Here is a 24,876-nt window from a genome sequence, read left to right on the forward strand (position 1 = left end):
CCGAGCCGTGCCACCAAGCCATCAGCTGAGAAACCCTCCCATTAGTTCACTCAGTGCTGGGGAGAAGTACAGGCTTCACACCTGCTGCTCAGGGTGAACGTGCAAGAGTGTTTAGGCCGTTATCCAAGATGACATGATGGACCCCAAGTCAGTAAAAATAAAGAGGTCACGTTTGGTTGCCATTAGGTCCGCATTTGTGCAGAGCATTGATTCCACAAAGACTGCTCTTTAGTTAATGGAAGTATGCCATGAATAGAAATTACTGGAGTAATTTGGACTAACAGTAGGACACGGAATTAGCGTGTCAAGCTATGAATTTGTCTTTGCGGTAATTGTTGGGAATTGAAAATGTCAAATAATAGATCAAATGTAACCTATTATTGAGCTAGGGAACCAGAGCTATGAATTACATGTTACTTTATCTACCCAAGTTAGGTCAGGTCGTTCCCATGGCAACCTCTGAATGAATGATCATCGGTTCAGGAGAGGAAGTGATTGTATGCGACGCCACCTTGGCCACAAACTCCATTACCCCATGTCCTTTACATAAGGACTCTGCCTGATCGTGTGCAAGTGTGGAGTAACTGCCCCATTGATATGAATATCCCTAAATGCCATATTTAAACGGCGAGTCTGTTAGCATGATTGAGCACATAAGTGGATGAGTATGTGAAAAGGCAGATGTAGGATTCATTTGACATCCCCTCCTGTCAGTGGCGTTCCATGTTCTTAGTAACGGCACGCAGGAAATCATGGAACAAAGGAAGACTTTGTTGTCTGTGGGCTGCTTAAGAACGAGAGAGAATTAGAACGGAAAGCCTTACATTTACATTTACATTTTTAAAAAAATGTCAAGTGCCATTGCTCTGTCTGCACTGTGTGCACGACCTTGGAGTGGGTGTTTGTCAGTGTACCAGCTGCTAGGTAGAAGGAAGTGCTGTAGAGGATAGGATGCTTCAAGTCAGGTGAAAGGCTAGGTGTGAAAAGATGGCATTAGCATCTAGGCACCTGGATTCTGTGAGAAAAATAGTTAAATTCTCTCTCTCTCTCTCTCTCTCTCTCTCTCTCTTTCTCTCTATATATATATATATATATATATATATATATATATATATATATATATATGTTGGTATTTTATTTTAATTAAATGGAGGATTATACGCTAAAATTTATTTAAATAGGTAACAGGGCATAGCACTGCACCATATCTTAGAGTTAAGGCATAAATAATAGTTCAGTGACATACTTGGGTGGAGATTGAGCGGATTACTCACGAGAATGCTCAAACCTGAAGGTATGCTGCGCCTTTCCAGGAATCTACAAACTTTCCATATTATGCATTTCTGGGGAATCACTATCACACGACAGGCATGGGTGATCAGTCGATCAGACACATTCTGTCCTTTATCAGGTCTTACCACAAGATAGAAATAACAGCGAAGAACTACTAGGAAACACGATATCACTGTATTAGCAGTATCTTACAGTTTCTATAAGAAATTAGATTTTATTCCATGCCTTGTGGAAGCATGTGGGAGGTCATTTTTTGCTAAATGTCTTCAGAAGAGAGAGAGAGAGAGAGAGAGAGAGAGAGAGATAGTAAAAAAGTAGAACACACATACACCCACCCACATATGACCTATTGTGTTTTCTTCGACACTGCAAATTGCATTACACAGGAGAAATAAACCAAAGACCCATTTTCCTTTCTTTTGTATTCCAGTCCAAATCCGAAAGGCTGTGGCAGTATCTCAGCAAGGTAAGACTGAGTGGTATTGTAATCTGATAGTAGCACTTGTGATATGCTGTTACCTTAGACTACCTGAGGGTACAGTGTTGAGTTTCCTGGCTGTTATTGTCTAGCACGATCATGAGTAAAATTCTGTAAAATTCTTAACAAGTTTTCATTTTAAATATTATGAGAAATATCTTGCAAAAGACCAGCTAATTGTCAAAGTGTTCATGACTTCAAGACTTTATATTACAGTGACTTAGAAACCCTCAACGCTAACGGTTGCATATTGGAGCAGAACGAGATTTAGATGTAACTGGTTAAATGACTTCTTGTTGAGATAAGTACACTAATTAATCAGTCATCACTAAATCACACTTAAAAAAGGTTTAAATAACATTTAAGGAAAGATAATTATTCATTATTGTAAGCACTTTTTGCATTGCATATTACTCTGGACTCTGGATATTTATTATTTTATAGCTCATTGCCTGGTCAGAACAACTTGCCTGGATTGCTAATATTCTCATATTAACACTAAAACTCTTTCCATCTCATTAGCACTGTTATCACCTCGGTGTACATGTACTTTATTTGACACATACCCATAATACAAGTCTAACAAAGTGAAACATCTGTCTCTTAGCAGCTTCTATTAACCTGTATATCTGTTCACCACTCACTCCGTGTGTGTGTGTGTGTGTGTGTGTGTGTGTGTGTGTGTGTGTGTGTGTGTGTGTGTGTGTGTGTGTGTGTGTGTGTGTGCATGTGTGAATGCGAATGAATAACAGCCCCACCTCGCCCCGCTCCCCTTCCTGGCCGATGTTCTCTGCCCCCTCCAGCCCCCAGCCCACCTCCTCCGGCGAGTCTCCTCCTCTCAGGTGTGTCCAGCCACGTCTGCCACCCTCGTCCCCTTTCTGCCTTTTCCATGCTGCTTTGGGGCACCTTAACATCTGTGGCGCCATGCGCTAAAACCAAACCTTTTGTGGCACCTTTGTTTCTATTCTCAAGCACCTAGTAGTTTCCTAAAGGGGAGAGTTCCTTTTTTATTAGAAAATTGTAAATCACCATGTTTTTCAATGGCGGAAAAAGAGGAACTTGGGCCACTCGGGTCTCTTTCCGAGCCCTGAGCCGTTCAATCAGAGGTGATTTCCTCCCCCCCTCTCTCCCTCCCAGCCCTGCGCCACAGAAAGCCCGGGCACTGTACGCCTGCAAGGCTGAACATGACTCAGAGCTCTCTTTCTTCGCGGGGACGATATTCGAGAATGGTGAGTTCCCGTCTGGCGCAATCTTCCACCCTGCAAAACTCCCTGCTCCGCTAGTCGATTACACATTCCCGGGGCCTACTGGTCTTTAATAAAAGCCATACCAGTATGTTATCCATCAGGCCCCTGCCTTGATATGTCCACCTCAACCTGCCTGCGTGGTTGGCCAAGATGGCATATGGGTTCTGAGCTTTATGGCCCTTAAATTTAGCCAGATAATGGAAGTCACCAAGCAGCAAGGGTGATTGGTGTGTCATAAAGCCTGCTGGGTGCTTAAAGTCAAGGAAACCGCCAGCACACGTGATTAGCTCTGGTGCACCGTTATGCAATGAACGCTGTTATCACAGCTCGTCACCATATCGGTAGGTGAGCCCCACACACACAGTCTTCATGGATGCGTTTGATGTGGAGGCAAAAGTTGGATGATCAAAGCTCCTCCTCCGTGCTGATAGAGTGCGAGCGGCGACAGATCTCCAGGGCTCGTTTGCAGATGTTGCAGCGGACTAGACTAGGATTAGAAGCTTGGAGCAATCAGCATCATGCAGTTTGCATTCCGCTAATTGGTGATCCCGAGCACCGGTGCTTAGACGCAAGGCTGCTGTGCAAAAAACAAAGGCGCAGAAGCCAACTTGTCTTGCCGTTATTCAGGCTACATTTGAGGCACGCAGAAAACTCAATTCCCAATGCCCTCCTGGGCAAGAGACACAAAGTGATGCAAACAGAATAATTAGAAATGCCAATAAAGTATGTAATTATTTAATAAAAATGACCAGCATCACAAAGGGCAGTTACCAAGCATGAGTTATTTTCATTTTTATATTATTCAGATGAGGTGAAAATAGAGGAAATAAAAATTTTGTTGTAATCCATAACGATGTACTGTGTGTATTTGACCATCCTCTTCTCTAACCCCCACCCAGTTCATCCATCAAGAGAACCAGGCTGGTTGGAGGGCACACTGGACGGGCGAACGGGGTTAATACCCGAGAACTATGTGGAATTTATGTAGCTCTCAACTGAAATATGAACTGCCACCGAGTCAGGAGAGGTCTGATGAGAGTTGGTGGGAGGCAACCGCGGGTTTCGAGACGGCTGTGAATCTAAAATTCAGAGCAAAGATCAAATGTTTGTGTTTGTGTGCATATGATTGATGGCCAGAATTCTTGGCTGTTCCCCACAACACTTCATTATTCTGTGCCTCCCAGAATGCAATGTCATGCTGTAAAGCATCCTCAAAAGTCAAATTCAAGGAGAGAAAGTGGTTGATGTATATACACCTAGTCTCATATATCGGGAGCCACTCCCACAGTCAAGCAGCTGATCGCTTTCCAGGGGGACCTAAACCTGTTCTTTGCTTTCCTTTTTTTTTTTTTTGCTGGTCTCCTCCTGCAGGAACACAGTGAGTGTGTGCACTTGCCGTTTGCCTGCCTTGGCCCACCGCTGGAGGCTGGGTGACCTATGCTCAGTGTTCCTAAGAAGGTGGAGCTTGTGAAATGTCCCACCTTCCATCTATCACATCTTCCTATATTTAGAGCTACCAAGAGAAACATGCTAACCGTGGAAAGACCACCTTTAGGGTTCTTGAATGTGCATGCTCTTGTATTTAAGAAACCTCCTCCCCCTCTGAGCAAGTATGTAAATAAGGTAAAATTTAAAATAATTCTTAATGTGAATCAAACTCTGTAGTGGTATATATGCCACAATTATTTATGATACATCCTCTCAGTTGAGGTCTGTGCTCTCCTGGAGTGTATCAACATTGTAAATAATTGAGAATAGCTGATAAGGTCAAATTTTTATGTAAAAATTTATATTTTGTACTCTGCCTTACTAACTTAATTGTCTTTTGGCCTCGCACTTGCTTTTTACATTAAAAAAAAAAAAAAGCTATAAAGTTTTTGGAGCTTTCAATTGCTTTGAATATTAAATGATGAATCTGGATGAGGATCTTCAGGTCATTAAAGGTTTATGATGAAATTCTAAGAGATGGTGTATTTGTTTATTTATGGTCACTTAATCTTTCTGTTTGGCACAGGGATTTGCTCACTAGCGAAGCTTTACACATTCTTTGTGGCTGTGCAGCACAATGTTAAAGGGTGTGCTAATACACCTCAGGGGCTTTTGGCAGAGACCAAACCAAATTAGGATGTTTCAGCAATGATGGCATTGCAAACCTCTGCAGAGCTTCCAAGGGAAAACCATGCGAGTGAGGTCGGTTCTCCATGGTTTTCCCAGCATGCTGGTCTCACCGAGTAGAGTAGGTTAAGAACAGCAGCAGTGAAAACTTTACGCAGTCATGAGTGATTTAGTGCTTACACACAGGAGGTTTCCTTCAGGAGGCCTATCAGGGTGGCAGTGCAAGTCCATCCTAGTTCTTCCTACAGAGATCATCTCCTGTAGTTTGTCGTTTCATGCATTTTTGCCTAGAATTAATTCTTCTCAAAGATTGTACTGTGGGCACATTATGCCACTCTGCGGTGTCGAGCCCTTGTGCACCATCAAGGGACTCCAACGACCATGACTACCAGTAGCAGTGAGAAAATATGGTGTGGTTCAGCAGAGGCACCGTGATGTCTGGAGCGCATGGAAACCACCAGACTGCACTCAGTTCTTGGTTTCTGAAATCAGGGAATTGAGCCAAACAGGTGGCATCACAACACACACAAAGCACATAGTAATCACGTAGTAATTAATTCACAGAGTGCACCTGATATAGCACAAAATGTAGGACATTGAGAACATCACACCATCCTGATTATACTGATACGCAACTCCAAACCTTCTCCTGAGCCAACAATTTAGCCTTTACTTTGATTAATAAACCTTTAAGCAATAACTTACACAAATTCAGAATTATATGCAAGAAAGTTCTATAAATCTGTTAGTTTCGATGATGTCAATGGTTTTTATGAAAATGTGGCTTTTAAAAAAAGACAAGCGGTGACCTAACTGCAGCCTGACCAATGGAAAGAAAGGATCTAGCCTTTTCTGTAATTCTACCCGTGTAGACATGAGAAAATTGGGTCAGAAAAGGTCACATACTAATCCCACACATGGCAAACACAATAGAAGAAAGACTGCCCTCCCACACAAAATGACTTTGTGTAGAACATTTAATCAAATAGGTGTAAAGATCGACATTGACTACTTAAGTGTAATACAAAACTATTTTTTCTTTAAAACAAATAGACATTATTCTTTACGCTGGATTACATTTACATAAATGAAATACAAACAAAACAGACTTGAATATAAGCCATATACAAGTGAAACATAATCGGCCCTTAATCTTTAAAGATAACATTTGCATGGATTTTGTACAAAACAGGCTTTCTTAGACCAGTATTAGGGTAGTGCAAATTCCCGAGCTCTGGTAGATTCTCTTCACACAGTTTTATCACACGTCCTCCCACACTTTTTTTTTTCTTTTGAAGTAACTTGATTTTCACAGCAGTACACATTAGGCCAAATTCCTAGAACTTTACAAAAGAAATAGAAAAGGAGAGCAAACAATACATTCTAGACTTGGGATAAGTGCTACTGTAAAATGTAACTGCTTCAGAAACACCAGTTTTGTTTAATTATCCACTTTGCTTTGGTCATTCTTTTGCACTATACAAAATGAGTTATTCCAGTCCCTTGTCCCTCTGTACTTTAAATCCCAACCTGTGGTTTTTTAAAAACAGTGATCTCTCTTGACTTTCCTATTGATTTATAGAATTTACATTTACATATACATTTACAAGTCAACCATTATAACAAGTTTTTAAAAAGTAAATGTGCAATTTTTTTGTTTACAAAATACAAACAAAAATGATAAAAGTGTCACGCAATACAATTTTCTGTAGTAAAGCGATTCAAATATGAAATAGAATTGTAATATTTAAATTAGTGAAGGATTCCAGACAATTCAGTTTTCTAGAGTGGCTGTTGGATAAGTATTCCTGAATTCAAACACCTCTTATGGCTCACTGTCTCCCTTCAAGGCCTACTGTGAATTAATAGTACAAAACAAAGACACTACTTACAAAACCCATTGATGATTTTGCCCATTCAAAACCAATCTGCACAAATCATTCTTTTCAGTCTATTTGCTAGGAAGGCATATGCTTCAAATCATGCTATATAGCAAAAGTATGTTTCTTCTAGGACGAATGAAGGGGGCTAGAATGACTGTGTGACACAGTGGCTCGGGCCTTGGGAACATTGCTGTGTATGTGAAAGGAAATCCAAAACACATTACCCTTCGTCGACATAACCCTGAGGGAAAGAAGTGAGATCGTGCGAAGATAGTGAACAGTGTAAACACTGTTTTGTTCCCCCCCTCCCCCCTTTTTTTTTTTTAAACTGTGAACTTGCAGTTAACCCACTGGTCCAAATGTGAAAAGGACACAGGGAAACACCAACCTGACAGTGAATAACTGATAGCAACTGCGAGTGACTGATGATCGACTTCTGTCAGCACACTGTTGCCCACGTCACTTGTGGGTATTTACACTTGAACACAACAAATGACATACATGTACATTCTGCGCCTGCGCAAAAGAGAACTCAAAAGAAAAACTGCTGCTTCCCGATGTTGCAGGCTTCTTAAAATGATTATAGGTGAGTTCTGAGTGACTCCCATCTCTTCTCGAGCGCCTCCCTGCCATAAAATTGCATATGGTAACAAGGTAATGAAAAATGCTCCATCTGTTCACTAGACATTTTCCCTGTAGCAAAATAAAATGTTAGCCTAGCACATTGCCTCTACAGATCAAGCTATAATGTGACATAAAAAACCCTTATGCAGTTTGTGTGTAAATTCTCATTTGATGTCAAATTTATACTGAACAGCCAATCAGAAAGCTCTCCCTCATGGCCAATCATCGACGGAGATACAATGTGCACAATCACTCAAAACAGCACTGATGAGGACCAGCTAGAGCCAAAAGTGCAGAACACAATTTTCTGAATACAGAGAACAGTCCGTCACCGATGCCCTCCAACGGTCAGACGTCTTATAGCTGGGTTGGTGACCCTATCTTAAGGCTTAAGAACTTGCATTTATTAAATGAACTCCATCCAAAACACTTTTAAAAGGGTCTTAAAAAACAAATTGGTAGACAGACATGTTATGAAGTTTGAAAACAATCTTTTTAAATTATTTGTATGCGCACAAGCTGCATCGGTCCTCCCTTAGAGAATCCAAGTGGTCTTTTGACATACACACAGCCTAATCTAGTGCTTTTGTGGACAGGGAATTTTTCTTTGCACTTAAACAAATGCCAGTCACACTAAGCAGGAACAAAAGCGTTCTCTAATACTTTCAAGCGCCATGAATCAATGTGCACAGTCCTGAAAGTCATGAACGGATCTCACTTAAAGGCTTGTGTGAGGGACGCATGGCAATTGCTTCGTCTCTCAGATCAAACAGATTTCTGTCCCTGTCAAAAACCACATCCACTGGTACTTTTCCACACTGGCACCACAGGTGTTTCCCAGGAGATCCCACAGGACAGTACCGTGGCATATAGCTGTGGCTCCCTGCCCCTGGCAACCCCCCCCCCTCCCCCCAATCATTCCCACTCCTCTTTAAATACTACGGGATACACTCCTGAGGGCTGGTTCCTGACAGGTGGGTACTGATAGGACAGCCGATCTGAGGTCATCAACGGTGGCTGTGTGCCGGGTAAAGGGGGAACTCCACCCAAAGAATATTTTTCCTTTTCAGGTTTGCTTCGGTTGCCTGTCGCCAACATGATGAGCAATAAAAGAAAGGTTTTCAATTTTCGGTGTGCTTTTCGAAAGGGAGAAATCTCACTTTACTTTCTTGTTTCTGAAAGGAACCAGCTTGTAGGATTAGTACTAGGATTAATGCTGATGTTTTGTTTTTTTTTCTTTTGCCCACCGAAAAAAACAATGCCCGTCTGTAAAAACAATGAGGTATGAATTTTGCTTCTAGAAAAGCACGTGGCAATTCAAAACCTCAACATACAAACTGAAAGTGTTGTTTGTTTCCAGTGGGCTGTGTGTTGGGCAGCAGTCTTGCAAGCACCTGATATGAAAGCCCCGCGATCCTCTCGACACTGTCCCCCTCTGAGCGTTGCTGGGCTGCCACGGTTAGCAAACCGATGCAGCGGCTTTGAAAGACTTTGAAAGTGGAAAGGTCGTGACAGGCACAAGACAAGAACACAAACAGCGGATATGCCATTTACTTGCACTGGACAGAGAAATAGCTTTTTTTTCCTTTTTTTTTTTTTAAAGGCACATTTTCCCTTTTCTGATATACCTTTGTAAATAACGCAGCAGTGTACATGCAAAGAAATCAATAGAAAAAAATCTATAGAAAATATTCCATTGTTGTTGAAATCTGTAAAATTGGCCTAGTCCAGGTTAATGGTTCGCTGGGGTTCATGACAGTAAAGCGCTGAAAATGTGTTCATCTTTTTCTCAGCACTGCCAAAAATCATTCCCCATCATCTGTCTCTCAGATTTTTTTCCCCCATGCTCTGTGAACGACACACACACACCCCCACACCCACAAACCCACACACACACCAAATAAAGGCATGGTCTCATTCGCCCAGTCCTTCATAACTGAGGGCCTACTCTGGCAGGTGGGCGTACTCGGGGCAGCGGGCGTGCTCTGTGTTGCGCATGGCTGTCAGGCTGGGGGTAGGGCTCATGGCAGTGTTAAGGCATCGGCATCATTGGCAGTCATTTCTGGTGAAAGAGGAGCGGCTTGACGGTGCCGTCCTTGATCTTTGGCAGCTGGTTGCTGATGATCTCGGCCAGCATCTCTGGGAACTCCACGCTCAGGGACTTGTTCACGAACGTGTAGAAGCAGAAATTCAGCAACCCCTCCACCATCTGCAGAACAAACATGAAGGTTCAGCATAGTTCACTCCCCATCCCGGACTGGCAATATAACAAGCAGGCAGCTATAAAACTGACAGGCTGCGGTGTTGGATATGGCATTACTCTTGCTATTGGATAGACATGCCTTGGTGCGTCTGTTTTCTGCTCCGAGGCACAAAGAAAAGCTTACCTCCTGCATGGAGTCCAAAAGCTTGGTGAGCTGGTAGAACCTCTGCCAGTTCTGGCTGGAGTTCTCGTCCCGCTTCACGATGGCTTTGCCCAGCTCCTTAATATAGGTCATGCGAATTTCATCAAACACCGCCTGGCTCTTCAGGCCGTCCTTTGGTACTGCGATGAACAAAATCACACACATGTCAATGTCAGAATGAAGTCAAATTGCACACGGTCAGTATGTCAGAATGAATTCAAATCAGACTCATGACAGGGAAATGAAGTTAAATCACAGAGACACATTAGAAACAAGTCAAAAGCAGAACCAAATAATATTTATTTCCATCATTCATTACTCAGTTCCTTTCTATATTCAATTGTATCATTTTGCGGTCAGCATGTTTAGTATTTTGAATGATAGAATTTATGTACATTAATAAGCACAACGTAATTTACAAATAAGTAGCTATACTGCACATTTTATTGACGTGAAAGCATTTCCAAAACTGTAAAAGCCTGTACATGTTGCCTGCATGATCACCTACTTAATCACTGGAATATATGCAAATCCAAAGGAAACATCAACCATTCTGAAGCTGGTGCTGTTTCCTATGGCAGCAGAGATGAGACCTACTAACACAGGTGAGTGGGTTTGGAATTCAGGGATGCTGGGATTAACTCTGGGCTCTGCCTGACAAGGCCAATGCCAACGTCATGCCATTTTCTCCTCGGACGTTATCTGATGAGGAGTCTTGGTTAAAAGTGAAGTCTGACCCAGAGGTGGCTCGACTGTTGAGTCCTGGATGACTTTAAAGACCTGTTTTGAAGCCTCTGGACAGAAAATATTTAGGCATCTAATCCCTCTGGAAACAAAACTGTGTTGGCGAGATGAAGGGTATGTGAAGCCCAGCCGTGCCCTTAGCATTGCCAGAGCAATAATGCAAAGGGGGAAGGGATGGCTTGGTAGTGGGGTTTTTTTTTTTTTTTTTTGGGGGGGGGGGGTGGGGGGAATGCAATTTCCATTTCTTCAAAAAGCAATCAATCAATCAAAGCTCACCTAAGTGCCTTGTTTTTTTTCTTTAAAGGTTAATTTTTAGAGCAATCTGAAAGGCATAAAACGATTCTTTAAATGTCAATTAAAAGTCTGTTATTCAACATCAAATGGTATCTACTAGAATACTGAGCAGTAAAAGGCTTGCCGAGCAGAGGGCTTCTCTCAAACTAATTTGAGAGCTAAAAAGCTTTTTTTTTTGTTTAGGAAAAACTATTCTGCTTTTTTTTTTTTTTCTTCAATCATGAGCTGGATAATATCCATTTACAACTATAAGGTACTGCGGAACTTCTACACCTGCACTATCGAGAACATCCTCACGGGGAACATCACAGTCTGGTTTGGGAACAGCACCAAGCAGGACAGACAAGCACTCCAGAGGGTGGTGCGTTCAACAGAGCGCATCACTCATACGGAACTTCCTGACCTGCAGGTCATCTATTACAAGTGGTGCCAGACTAAGGCTGGGAGGATTGTGAAGCACCCCACCCATCCCACAGGCCATGCGGGTCCTGAATCAGGGAAACTGAGAAACTGTGGGGACCACCACCAACATGTAACTGTAAATCTGTAAATTTGTAAAATGGAATTGTACATTGTGTACATACACATATATCCATATATACATTGTGTATATATACATATTATACATATATTGTACATACATTGTTATATTATATATATATATATGTGTGTGTGTGTGTGTGTGTGTATTCCCCCCCCTTATGCACCCGTTTTTTTTCTCCCTCAGATTGAACAGAGCACTCTCAAACCATTTCACTGCGAGTTATACCGTGTATGACTATGTACGTGACAAATAAACCAAACTTGAACTCCAGCAGTCTATGTAGATACCCAAATTCTCCAGATGTCTATGGCTAACCCAAATATCCTCTTGTTAACAGCTTTTTTTTTTAACTTTCACCCCAGTGGATTCATGAACATTAACCTCAACCAATGTGAGAAAGGCCTTTACTTGCCTAGCAGTTACCTTGGCTTCCTTTGTGACCTTGCGGACTACTACATAGCTTGCTCTTGGCGTGATCTTTGTTGGTCAACCATTCCTGGGGAGAATGACGGTCTTGACTGTGAATAGGTGGAGTCCAAACTCTTTACAGATGGCTTTGTAACCTTTTCCAACATGATGAGCATCAACAACTCTTCTTCTGAGGTGCTCAAAAATCTCCTTTGTTCACACCATAATACACTTCCACAAATGTGTTGTGAAAAAAACCTTTCTAGATCCCTGTTCTTTAAATAAAACGGTGCCTTTCATATTCAATTTATCTGATAATCCTAAAGGTTCACATACTTTTGTCACTCACATATGTAATATTGGATCATTTTCTTCAATAAATACATGACAGAGTCTAATATTTTTTGTCTCATTTGTTTGATTTGTCTCTCTTTATCTACTTCTAGGACTTGTGTGAGAACCTGAAGTTTTAGGTCAGATTTATGCAATAAATCTATATATTTATATAGAAATATAGAAACCTCTAAAGGGTTCACAACTTTTCAAGCATCACTGTAAGTCTGCCCCCTTGGTTAAACCCTGTTTTCTCTCTCTCTTTGCCATCTGATAACTAAAGGCATCAATGCTTCTCTTATATCTGACTCAGTCCTGCCCAGTCTAAAATGGGCTACTATATAAATGGGCACTCCAGTTCTAAAGAAGCCAGGGCTTGGCCCTCAAGATTTATTTATTTCTTTCTAACCTTGCTTTTCTAAGTTGCTTGAGTGTGTGGTGGCCTCCCAGCTGAAAGATCAATTACCTTCCAACAACCTATTTAAACAGTCCAGGTTCAGTTAACCACAGCACAGAAACATCTCTGGTTAGGATTAGTAATGATTTGTTGATTGCAGCGGACTCTGGGTTCTCCTGGACCTCTTTGTTACATTAGACGTTGTCATAATACTATGCTGAATTAAGGACTTGATTGGCATCTGAAACAGTACTTTCACAGTTTAGGTCATATTATACAGACAGACAGCAGCTTGTATATCTTGGTCAGTTTAGGTCTGATCCTTTTTCACCTCTCCCATGGTGTGCTCCATGGATCAGTTCTTGGCTTTTTATTTGTTACTATCAATACTTCTTGGTGATATTATTAGAGAGCATGGCCTCCAGTTCCACTGCTCTGTGGATGATGCACAAATTTTACATAGATGCTAAATCCACTGACAGACTCTCAGCCTGATGCTCCAATTAAGTGTTTGGCTGATCTTAAAACCTGGATGGCTAAAGAACTTTCTAAAATTAAAATACTGAAAAATTTGAGGTCTTACTAATTGCATCCCCAGCTACCCTGAATAAAATTGAACATTCTACCCTGGCTGTCTTGTCCAGCTTTTATTATGACCTCTGTCACCTACATTAGGAATACATTTTTGACTCCAAATTGTTATTTTAGGGCCACATCAAAAACATCAATTAAACTGCACATTTCCCTCTCAAGAACACTACCACCCTCTCCCACATACATCCAGAATGAACTACAGCAATGCTGTTCTCTTTAGCCCTCCTGCCTGTGGACTCAAGAAGTTACTGTATGTCCAGAACTCAGTTGCTAGGGTTTCTGACCCATACCAGATGGTAGGTTCATGTTACTTCTACTTTAGGTCACTTACGCTGGCTTCATGTCCACTTCAACATACAGTATAAAATCCTTCTTATGGTTTTTAAATCCTTTCATGGTCTCTGCACCTCCTTACCTTACTGCTTCTCATTCAAAAAACAACTGAAAACATCTCTTCCAGATTGCTTTCCCTCATACTTAGACCCTAACTAAATATTTTACATTTATTCTAGATCTAACCATTCATGATCTCTTTTTAAACTTTAGTTCCTTTCTTTTAATTTCATTTTGTTTTCATGCTTAAAGAGTCTTATTTTACTTACATCAGCCCTTACATTTTGATAATGTAGTGTCCTTGGGTATCCTGAAAGGCACTTGCTAATAAAATTCTATTCTTCTTCTTCATGTTACAGAGCTGAAGACACAGTCATATCACTGGCTTCAACATCAATCAAGCATGTCATTCTTAAAGACATGCTATTCCATTTTAAAAAGCCCTTCCCAATAGATATCTGTGTTTGGTCATTTTGGGATGACTTACTGGCACCGGAGGAGTGGTCTGCGGTGCTTGCATATATGATTGCACACAAAAGAGGTCCAGGGCATTAAGAGCAATGCCATTACCACAGAAGGGCACAACACAGTTGCTATGGAGGCCCTTCAAGCAGTACAGCCTCAGCAGAAACTCAGGGAACAAAACTGAGAGGCAATATAACATTTCATAACTAGGGACTCTAGTTTAGATAATGTTACAATGTTTGGGGGAGGGTCATGCTATGCATGGCTCCAGTGTATCATCGAGCCATATGAGCCATGATCCAGGCCCTGGAAACTGTTTAAACAGGTCTAAACAGTTTAATTCCACATCTTTTCATGCTTTCTGCAGTTATTTTTCAACTTGTACAAATGTGTTTAAAAACAAATCTCTGAATTTCCTTTGCATTGACTTTAATTGTCTAGTGTCCACAGTTACCCGCCAGTTGCTGACTGATGCTTTCAATTCATCAGTGTTATAAAGAAGCCCCACCTAGTACGCTATCGCTCTAGAGACTAAAGACTGGTCTCTTAGCTCCCTTTCAAATAATGAACAAATATAGTCGTGCCTACAAGTCCTGAGCCATCAGGACTGCAAACAAAAAACCCAAGTGCAATGAACCCAAGTGCAATGAAGACACCGTCTTCATCGTTTAGTGAAGATGAGCCTCGCCCATCTGTGCACACGCAGCTTGCTGAAAGTAAGGCATGCTCTGTACTCGAGCCCAGAGAGCAGTCCAGTGGCACAACAAAGACCTATGAGACTTCCACCTTACCGCAGAGGCCATGATTGTAACAGAGCGGCCAAAGCGCGGGCGACAGGGGGAAAACGAAACCCTGCGAAACAAAATGGAGAGGAAAAAGGTGTAAAGGGTGCTCACCTGTGCTGAGGAGCAGAAGGACTTTCATGCAGAGGTACTCGTCGTAGGAGACCTGCAGCCTCACCAGCTCGTTGGCGATCTTCAGCATCTGCCTGCACTGCTCACCCATGTAGGGCAACTTCATGCGCTCCCTGAAACGACAGCCCACCAACGGTTAGCCCCAGTTCGGGTCACCCGGGCACGGTTTCTCATCCGCTGAGCGGACCCGCCCTTTGACTCATGTTCTCAGTGAAGTGACACTCGCTGAGGCAGACACCATGGAGCCACGTTTTGGACAGCACACAAGCCAGGGTTGGACCAGACCAAGAGGCAGCCAGAAGTTCACATGGCACAGGGGACATGAGGTCATGGAAGGGGCCGCCTTGCCTTGTCGCCTGGGGTGCTGCAATTTTGACTCCCTTTTTCTTTTTCCTCAAAAGTAAATGACAACAGACAAATGATGAAAGCAACTGAGAGGTGCTGAGCTCACTCATTAATGACGAGGTCGGGGGCGAAACAGAGCATGCCTGCGTTGCACTGCTGGTAGGAGCGCCAGCCCAGGCTGAAGGACATGAGGAAGAGCCAGGAGCACTGGAGCAGCGTCATCTGGTCATCCAGGTGCAGGCTCCGGAAACCTGTACATACACGCACGCACGCACGCACTGGAAATGTCACTTCTGCTGCTATAATACGCTTCACTCCTTCACTAAATCAATGGTTTTAACAAACAAGTGTTGGAGATGAATTAAGTCGGCCCACTCGTGCCGTCATACTCTCCTTTGAAGATGTGATGAGACATAATAGAAGGGAATGACTCAGCTGTCATCAGAGGAATAACCCTGCCGGCTTCCCCACAGGCCCGCTGCAGGGCACGGTGGGAAAATGCCTGACACACATATGGGTTTCTTTGGTGCACATGAGCCTCAGCACATCAGCAGGGGATGTCTGGAGGAGAGCTCAGGAACTTCACCTGACTCGCCCTGCGGAGGTGGTCCATGTGTAGCCACCATCTCTCCCAGGCTAGTGACCATCCCCACCCACCCAACCCGAGTTTGAATGGCACTGCTTTCAATAGATGGACATGACAGGAACAAACAGCCAGAATGCTGCTATTGCCGATAAGAGGGGGCAATTGCATGGTAATAATCTTCATGATTAACATCTAAAGACTGAAAATATTCTTGTTTCCTGGCCAAATTTCATTTTATTTCATAAAGTTGGCAACAGGTCTGAAACAGTTCAGTCTGCGTAATGAGTTGCACGGCTCGCCAAATAGGACAGTAAAATCATGAAATGTTTATAACAACAACATCCTTGCCCGGGTCCCAGTGGATGAGTGCATGATGTACGAAATGGCTGTTTGCAACGGCTGGCGAGAGTTGAAGTGCCGGCGTTCTCTGTGGCTGTGTCTGGTGAAGCATGTGGCTCTTACGTAAAAATCGGAGCAAGGGGGGTGGGGTTATTCGCTAACCATGTGTGCGCTTTCTCATCTTAATCAGCCCTTTGGAAGCCAGCAGGGTGCTGGCCTTACCTGGTAGAGCCTTGGCCCACTTGACGGCAGAGATGACTTGGCGGCCACCCAGCCTGTTGAGGGTGGTCATGAGGCGGGTGGAGGTGTCCGGGAGGGTGCTGTCATAGCCGGAGTAGACAATCTCGGGCTCGATGGCTTTGAGTAGGGATAGCATGGTGGGCATCAGCTGCGGCATAGACTTGGGCACCAGCGTGCATGCCCGCTCCTCGGACAGGGGCAACACAGAGGCACAGGCGGCCGGCGGCTGCTGACCCTTCAGCCGGATTAGCTTCTTGTTTTTCCGTGCTGAAACCAGGATGGGGCGGATGCAAGAACAGCCAACACTCAAAGAGTAGTGATGACCTTTGTGCACACTAAGGACATTAAGGCAAATGGCACAGTGCCAAAAATGGCAGCCTTGCTGAGCTGCTATTTTCTATGAAATACTCATAAAAAACACGGCCTTTCATATAATCTTTTTTCAAATCCAGTTCAGTTTAATGCCAGTGTATTTTTTTAATTTTTTTTTTTACCCCTGTTCTGGTGCAAGTTTGGGCACATTTTCCCTTTATCATTACAACTACGACTTTATGCCACAGTTCTGTTACATTCTGATACATTAACGTTTAGGAATATTTTCAGCTCACTACAGTAATAAAAAAAGAACACTCCACACTGGATATGTTTAGGTGCAGGTCACTCACTGCCCAGCAATCAAACCAAAGTCCTCCCAAGATCTGCTCCTCAATCCCACCCAAGGAGTTTTTCTTGTGCTACTGTCACTGTCTCCTTCGGCGTCCTCATTATGTATCTGGACCCACACGCTCACAGAGCTGCTTTGTGACAACGTCTGCTCTAAAAAATTCATTATAACTAATTTTGAATCTGACACCCATATCTAAAATCTCCAACACTGTTGGCCTGTTCTACAGCAGTGCAACAGCCACTGCCATGAGCGCAGAACAGAACGTGCGCTCCCTGGGAAACGAACCCATGACCTTGGTGTTAGCAGCACCATGCTCTACATACAACAGATGAGCTAAAGTCAGTAATTGTACACCTATAAAATGCAATCATAGGATTGTGTACCTTATAAAGTGGCTGAAAGGAACAGAGTGGGAGTTTCTTTTAAAAAGTAGGCCGCAAGTGGACAGATGTTCTATATTTACCTATGTTGTACTCTTCTTGGCTGCTTTAGCATTTTATTTCTGTTCCCCCCATTCTGCAGCCTGGTTGAAGCACCTTGATGCTCATGAGTGAGTCTCTGGCTAAAAACTGCACCGAAATAAAGCCTGGCCAATAAAAGTCAGGGGCCTAGCTGAAACCGCAGTGCTAAGCTCCAGGGGGCTGGAGCCAGGCTAGCAGTCACTGACTGAGCTGCGCCATGAATGTACACGGCCTCATCTCCCCACATCACAATGAAATATCGTAAAACCTGACCTGTGCAATTTCGTTAACATTACCTCAGAGTGGCTTCCACGCTAATATTCATTCACTCAGCTCTTGTGCTTAGGAGGTTACCATTCAATTTAGTTTCATTTTATCCTTCTTTTTTACCCCCTTAATTTTGCACTATAAATGTTTCTATGGCAACTAAGAGCGTGACTGAACCCCAGATTCAGTAGTCTTACTGTTGCATCAGTAGACACCAGTTTAACACCGCCCCCCACCACCAAGCTTCTAACAAATGCATCATGCACAGTTTTACACTGGCAAGCAAACAGATGAGTGCACGTGTGCTCCACGAAGTGCATAATGGCGGATGAATTGCTGCCATGTTCTTAAAGTGGCACGGTCCCGTTTCGAGAACCGTGTGCTGTGTTCTCTGGGCCGCTGCCCGGGAAAGCTGCTGCCTCCTGCAGGACGCAGTCCTGTGGAGGGCGGAGCTCTATTGAACCTGCGCCAGTGGGTTTCATGTGGATTAACAAAGTTGGGGGGGGGGGCTGCAGGTGGGATTAAGAGACGGTAACGTTACCTTCCAGGTTCATGCCCGCTTGGAGGCATTTGCGGAAGCGACAGGCGGGGCAGTTCTTGCGGCGGATCTTGTCGATGATGCAGTCGTTCCTCCCAGCGCAAAGGTAGTTGTGTTGGCCTGCAAGAGAGGGGCAAGAGAGAGGGCCGGGGTGAGGGGCGAGAGAGTGGCCAGTGACCCGCCCATAGCCCCACCGCAGAGACAAACAGCATAGGGCCCACAGTAATCCGGTAGCTGGACAGACGGGGTTTTTGAGATGTGATCTCCGACACTGTATTCCGGCTTGTACTCTTGCTGAAGCATTTGACTTAGAGGAGGTTAAATACATCTACAGACAGGGCATCAGACTCTTCGGTGCTGTGCGCCGTTTTCCACGCTCTGAGGCACCTGGGCTGGTAAAGGCGAAGGGTCGGGTCTGCAGTATAGCAAGGACAGTACTGACCTGTGCAGTGCATTGGGCAACCAGCCCTCACAGAGCTACAGGCCAATTAAGGAGAGTGCGGACAATGGAGGCGGGGGAAAAAAAAAAAAAAAGCCCGTTTATGTGCTGCGAGTAAGAGAAGTCAATTAAGAATCTGATTTTGCAAGGTGACGCAAATGGCGACAGGCGCACATGCCAACCTGCAGCATGGGGAACACACATGTCCCTCATAAGATTTGTACGTAGCCTGTCATGACCAATGTGGTGTCACAACAAATTTGGTAGCACCCAGACAAACATTTGCCAAGCACATCCCATGACGCTGGAAGAGCCACCCCCGCCCGTTAGAGTCAGGGGAGATGGTTTTAGCCATGTTTTCCCTCTGGAGCTGAACAAATCGTGCCAATCGGCACGCAGTGTCCGCTGTTTGTAATTTACCTTCAGCAGAACATTGTGATTAATGCAACTTGCTGTCGCAATTAAAGAGCCTGTTTACAATTCGTAATTGACATTTCCAGCCTCCACACACACAAAAAGGCACAATGGCAGTTCTCTGAAACAGAGTACACCAGGACCTTTGAAGCTACACTGAACTGAGACAGTTGAGAAAAAGATGAGACAGAAAGACTAAGCCTCATCATAATTCTGCAGACTGTTGCGAGTCCCCTCCCCCCACACCTCCACCCCTAAACTGTTTTGATGGGCTCAGCCCACCCTTGAGCGATTTAACCCAACAACTCAAATGGAACAGCCATGTGGGCAGGCAAACGACCACACCAAAATGGAAAACTTTGTTTCTAGGACGTTGATGGTGCCAGACGTCTATGGTCCGGACCACTATAATTCACTCGTTCACTGTGGTCATATAACGCAGGACAATTGGAACTCGAGTCGAGCGAGATTACTGTGGGATCCTCCCCCCCACCCAACAAATCACGATACGCATGCAAACCGAGCGTAGTAGATTACGTGTTGAGTTGTAAGGGGAGGGGAGATGGATGGGATGGGGGCGGGGCATAACAGGAAGCAGAAGCATGATTAAAAGGTGAGTTTATTTACCATCTGTGTTTTGTCGTGCTCTCCATCCTTCACCATTGCCAGAACAACCGTAGAAATTGGGGGAGAGAAACAAAAATAACAGATATAAACGAAAACAGAGCTCAAGTCATGTAGTACACATTGATGACAACAACCGTGATACAGGCTGAAGTGGCAGATCATTTGTCATGAGCGAATGCTTTATGTGCTTTATGTAAATAAATGCTTGCAGTTTTGTTTTGTTTTTTCTCATTCATATCTGTTATTTTTTTTATTTATACTGGGCCTGCTTGGCAAGAACAGCCTTCTGTTCACATTATGATGGGAGAGCAATTCTGACCTGCTACACCAGAAGGTCGTTTCTGTGTTGAATGCTTCTCAGCATATCAGCATTTTTGTAATATAAGCGAACATAATCTTGTATAAGCTTTTTAGGTTGTGCATCTAAGAGACAACCAGACTGAATTTGGGATTACTCTTCTAAGCAGGACGGGTCAATTGAATTGAAGACGTGCATAATGACGGGACCCTGCTCACCTATACTAGTATTACATGCACTATTCACACCTGAGGTGTCACCAGTACTCTGTTACTAGATGGAGACTCGATGTGGTGGGGTGCACAGTTGGGCATGCGGTGACTGTAGCTGTGGTGCCCCGGGGCCGGAGGCAAGGTCAGACAGAAAGCGGCGGTGGGCTCTAGGTCGGCACAGACCGAGGCATGGGTGTTCGGCGGAAATTCGCTTTACGGCGGCCCGTGGTGAAGCCCTTGCAGATATACGGAAGCATTTAGTGATTCTCACAACAGCAGAGATGAGAAAAATAAATTTGTGATAGTGGTGGAGGGGATTGTAATTCGTCACATCATGTCTTCAAGCTTTAAAGTGAACGGCACGCACCCTTGTTTGAGGGCAAAAAAGGTTGTTTGGATTGTTTTCCTGTCAGTGGGATACAGATGCTGCCACCTGCCTCTGCAGCACCTATGACATACTGCAATGTGAACTTCCTACTTTCCTTACAGTTGAGATATGAGGAAACGTGCTCTGGCTTTATGCTATATTACGCTAATGCTAAAACCCAGTGCCTGCAGACGGCCTGGAAAAGGCTGAGCCAATGAAACGCACCCTCAGTACATATCTGCAAAATGGCATCAACTGTTTGCGCTTGTATGTCATGGAAATGTCGATATCCAAAACGTGTGCAGCCCTTTACTACTTTACTCATCACTGTGGCAAAGCATTTGACTGCAAAACACAGACTAGGGACTGCAAACACACACACACACACACACAAACAGGGCTACATTAGATTAGTGGTAAAACAATATAAAAAAGAATCAACAACAAAAAACAAAAACAAACAAACAGAGCAACAATCACATGCATGCTTCAACCACTGTGCATCAACTGAGTTTGGGTCTTTGGTCACGGGGGGCGGGGCCCTGCGGGTTATGGCACCATGGAAGGATCTTGTACATTCACCTTCTACAGCTCTTTTGAAGAAGACCTTGCAGCTGCCACAGGTGAGCACGCCGTAGTGGCATCCCGACGCCTCATCTGAGCAGACAAGGCAGATCTTGGAGGTGGGCCGTGCGGGGCCGGAGGCGGGGCCAGAGGAGGTGGTGGGACCATCTGGCCGGGGCGCTGAGCTGTGGGGTGAGCAGAGACGCAAGAACAAAGTATGATTTTAAAGGACCAAACTGGATCCCAATTCCAGGTGATTATAAAAATCTAAAAATTGCCTGGGCAAATTGGTGTACTGGCAACACATTTGGTGAAACCATATCTTCAAAAAGATACAAACGTATCAAAGCTGTATGACTAAGGCTGTTCCAGCAAGCAATCTACTAGAGAAACAGATGTATAATTATAAACACTATGACCCATAGTAAGAAAATATGAATGGACAAGTCGAGTCTACTGCGCAGTAATGAATATTTATTCAAATATTGACCCAAGAACCCTCTGAACAGTCTACCATCACAACAACCACCAGAACAAGATCCCCAGCATGGAGCTTCAAACAGTTCACTGATATGGCCACTATAACCCAAACACAGCATGTGGTTGTGTTCACCCAAGGTGCTGTCTAGTGACAAAACATATTTAACCACCATCCACAAGGCATACAATAGGCCACCCGCCACCAGACACCCCCAACATAACACCAGAGAAAAAAAAAAAAAAAAAAAAAAAAAAAAAAAAAATTCCCCACCCTGACTGACTGGAAGATCACAACAAAGGGAGATAATGGTTTCACGTTAAGGGATACTGTTTTGCTTTAGCACTATTCAGGCCCTTGTTGCCAAAAGAATGTTTATATTTGACAAAAGGGACAAGCAGCTCAAACAAGTCTTACCTAAATTCAAGCTGCAGGCAGTCTGGGACTATCACAGGACAGATGATACTATTCATGTGAAGGGAGGATGGGCTGGACATCGGCAGGTGACCCCCCCCCCCCCCCCCCGCCCCGTCGGTTCACTTTCGGAACTACGCTTGGAACGACCTTACAGCAATGTGAATCATCATTATGTCCACTGCCCAAAAAAAAAGCAAACCGAAGCAGACTCACGCAGTCCAGACTGTTGCCACTTCAAGTGCTGCATGGCTTCCAAGACAAATGTCAGCTAATATTAGCAATGTGGCAAGTCGTGACATTGCATTCTTTTCATTCTCACACAAGGTGAAAGCGGCTTCGGTGAACGCACCGTCGCCACCCCCAAGGGAATGGTTGATCAGGCGACTCTTTAGGCCGACGGGGTCGGCTTCTCTGTGGACTTCTGTGCTGGACACTTAGCAGTTTACATAGTGACAGATTTGGACTCCACTGGCTCAGGTCCATCTGCGGATCAAAATCGTGAAGCCGCTGCTTCTGCCTCCTGTGGTCCATTGATCATACGGCCGTGGGTTTCCCGCACTAGCCCGGCAACGTGTGTGCTGTGTGACTCATGCACGACTGTGGCGCCTTCGAGCGGGTCCAAGAATTCTTAAATCTGGTGCAGTTGAGCGTTAGGATGTGGGCTTGCATATTAAACTTATAAAGCAGAGTTAGCGTTATTGCAACCAAAAGCAATGACCTTTTGAAAATACAGTGATAATGTAAGTCTGCTTGTTTAGTGGCTTTTATGTGGTTACTGTGCTGTACTGGAAAAAAAAAATAGGGCAGGAACCTCAATACCTACGGAAAACAGTGTTGCAGTGTCTGCTTAGCCCTGCAGAATGTGGGATGCAGGTTTCAATTGCCCTCTCATATGCAAGTAACTAATTTATTTACTAGTTAACACATGGGTCTCACACACATACACACATAGTTAGATGCAAGCATGCACACGTGCAGAGTGATCTAGGTTTCCAGTTTGCCACCTACATGTGAAGGTTGTCAGGCTGGGCATAGCCTGACAACAAACAAACAAACAAACAAACAAACAAACAAACAAACAAACAAACAGACAAACAGACAAACAGACAGCACAGCACACAAGAGAGCATAAAAAAAAAGTTTGAACTCCCTTTCAAATATCTAACTTCTAAGTGTAAATATTAGTGTAAATATTAGAAGTGTAAATATCTGCACAGCCCTATATCTATTTAAAGTATCTATAGGAAGCGTGATGTCTCTCAGCCACCTCATCAACCCTTTAAACACTTTTCCAAACAACTGCCTGCTGTTGCTCAGTCTGCCTCCCTTTCCTGCTGACGATCAGATGACTATCTGGCTGTTCACGGATATCTCCAGGCTGCAGCAGAAGACGGCAACGGTATGTTACACGTGGGCTTGGGAACTGCCCCCAACCAAACACCCACTCCCATGGCAAACACCAGAGCTAAGCAGCTGAACGGCATCAACCGACGCAGGTTCCCTAATATGAGGCAATGCTAATGTGTACTTTGGAGGGACAGGGTCAGAGGGAGCCACAGACTCAGGGCTCACGCCATTTAGCACTCTGCCTCCATTTCGGAGTGCTACGTAAAAGGCTTGCCATCCCATTCTAGCGATCTATCACTGCACAAATGGCACCACAAACTGAAAAAAGCCTCGCATACCAGCCTGTGAAGATGTGGTGCATCTGCTCATCTGCAGAGTACGCACAAGTGCACACCCTCCAATGCATATCCACCACCACACCCAGACACACACAAGTCAATACACATGTTATCTCCACTGGTTCTCTGGCCCACTGTGCTGACAGCTTGTCATCTATGGAGACATTTGGACACAGTCGTTCCCATTCAAGATAGATTTAATCATTAGTGAGGAACTTAAGCAGTCATGTGGTACTGCTGCATACAGACATTTAATGCCAGGTTGCAGGTGCCCTGACCGTCCTGTCCTGTCCTGCAGATTAAGCAGATTAAGCCTTGGCGATTTCCATGAATTAATTCGAATTAATGTTTTAACACAATTTTCAAAATGTGACCAGATTTTAAGAAAGGTATAATAAGGAAAATAGGCAGCAGTCCAGAGAGAAGAGCTTATTAGTGATTCTGTAACATGAAGGGAGCTCGGTAGAGATTTGGTAACATGAAGTGAACTGTGGCAGGACACATGCGACGATGAGCGACATTTATTTCAGAAAATCCATTATCATCATCATCATCATCATCAACACAGTCTGTGGTCAGGCAAGACACCAGACCACATGGTAAAAATGGAGATAAAAAGTGAAACACGAGATAACACCAATGACCAACAACACAAGACAGGAAGACAAGGTGTAAATAGGGCAGAGACAAAAATAAACTAAAATAAAATAAAAACAAAGCTACAGGGGAACCATGACTGAAGGGGAAACTGTGACCAGTATGGAATTTGAAAAGTCAGATGCGGAACAAATTAATGAAAAGTGTAAGGTATGTCAAAAGGCACAACTAAAAGCAGCAGTATGATAAATTTGTTTCAGCTGA

The 24,876-nt window shown here is 43.9% G+C and overlaps 2 protein-coding genes across 5 annotated transcripts in view; one reads left to right on the forward strand and one right to left on the reverse strand.

Moving 5' to 3' along the window:
• Nucleotides 1-4,980, forward strand: part of LOC113585514 (rho GTPase-activating protein 26) — a 52,309-nt gene extending 47,329 nt beyond the window's left edge. The window contains exons 21-24 of one of the 3 annotated variants that reach the window (XM_035527036.2): nt 1,724-1,759; nt 2,524-2,613; nt 2,909-3,000; nt 3,918-4,980. In XM_035527036.2, coding sequence (XP_035382929.1) covers nt 1,724-1,759; nt 2,524-2,613; nt 2,909-3,000; nt 3,918-4,006 — 307 coding nt within the window. In that variant the 3' untranslated portion in view covers nt 4,007-4,980. Of the gene's footprint in view, nt 1-1,723; nt 1,760-1,987; nt 2,501-2,523; nt 2,614-2,908; nt 3,001-3,917 lie in introns of those variants that run through there. The other 2 variants (XM_035527037.2, XM_081719187.1) reach the window with 2 other exon arrangements.
• Nucleotides 4,981-6,092: 1,112 nt separating this feature from the next.
• LOC113585513 (glucocorticoid receptor) overlaps nt 6,093-24,876 on the reverse strand; it is a 38,596-nt gene continuing 19,812 nt past the window's right edge. The window contains exons 3-10 of one of the 2 annotated variants that reach the window (XM_027023038.3): nt 21,454-21,620; nt 19,995-20,021; nt 18,518-18,634; nt 16,564-16,848; nt 15,523-15,667; nt 15,054-15,184; nt 10,028-10,185; nt 6,093-9,849 (exon numbers count right to left, since the gene is read on the reverse strand). In XM_027023038.3, the coding sequence (XP_026878839.2) occupies nt 9,697-9,849; nt 10,028-10,185; nt 15,054-15,184; nt 15,523-15,667; nt 16,564-16,848; nt 18,518-18,634; nt 19,995-20,021; nt 21,454-21,620 (1,183 nt within the window). In that variant the 3' untranslated portion in view covers nt 6,093-9,696. The remainder of the gene's footprint in view (nt 9,850-10,027; nt 10,186-15,053; nt 15,185-15,522; nt 15,668-16,563; nt 16,849-18,517; nt 18,635-19,994; nt 20,022-21,453; nt 21,621-24,876) is intronic. The other variant, XM_081718654.1, reaches the window with a different exon arrangement.

The sequence above is a fragment of the Electrophorus electricus genome, chromosome 8, assembly GCF_041902795.1.
Source record: "Electrophorus electricus isolate QZ-2024a chromosome 8, ASM4190279v1, whole genome shotgun sequence".
Lineage (NCBI taxonomy): Eukaryota > Metazoa > Chordata > Actinopteri > Gymnotiformes > Gymnotidae > Electrophorus > Electrophorus electricus.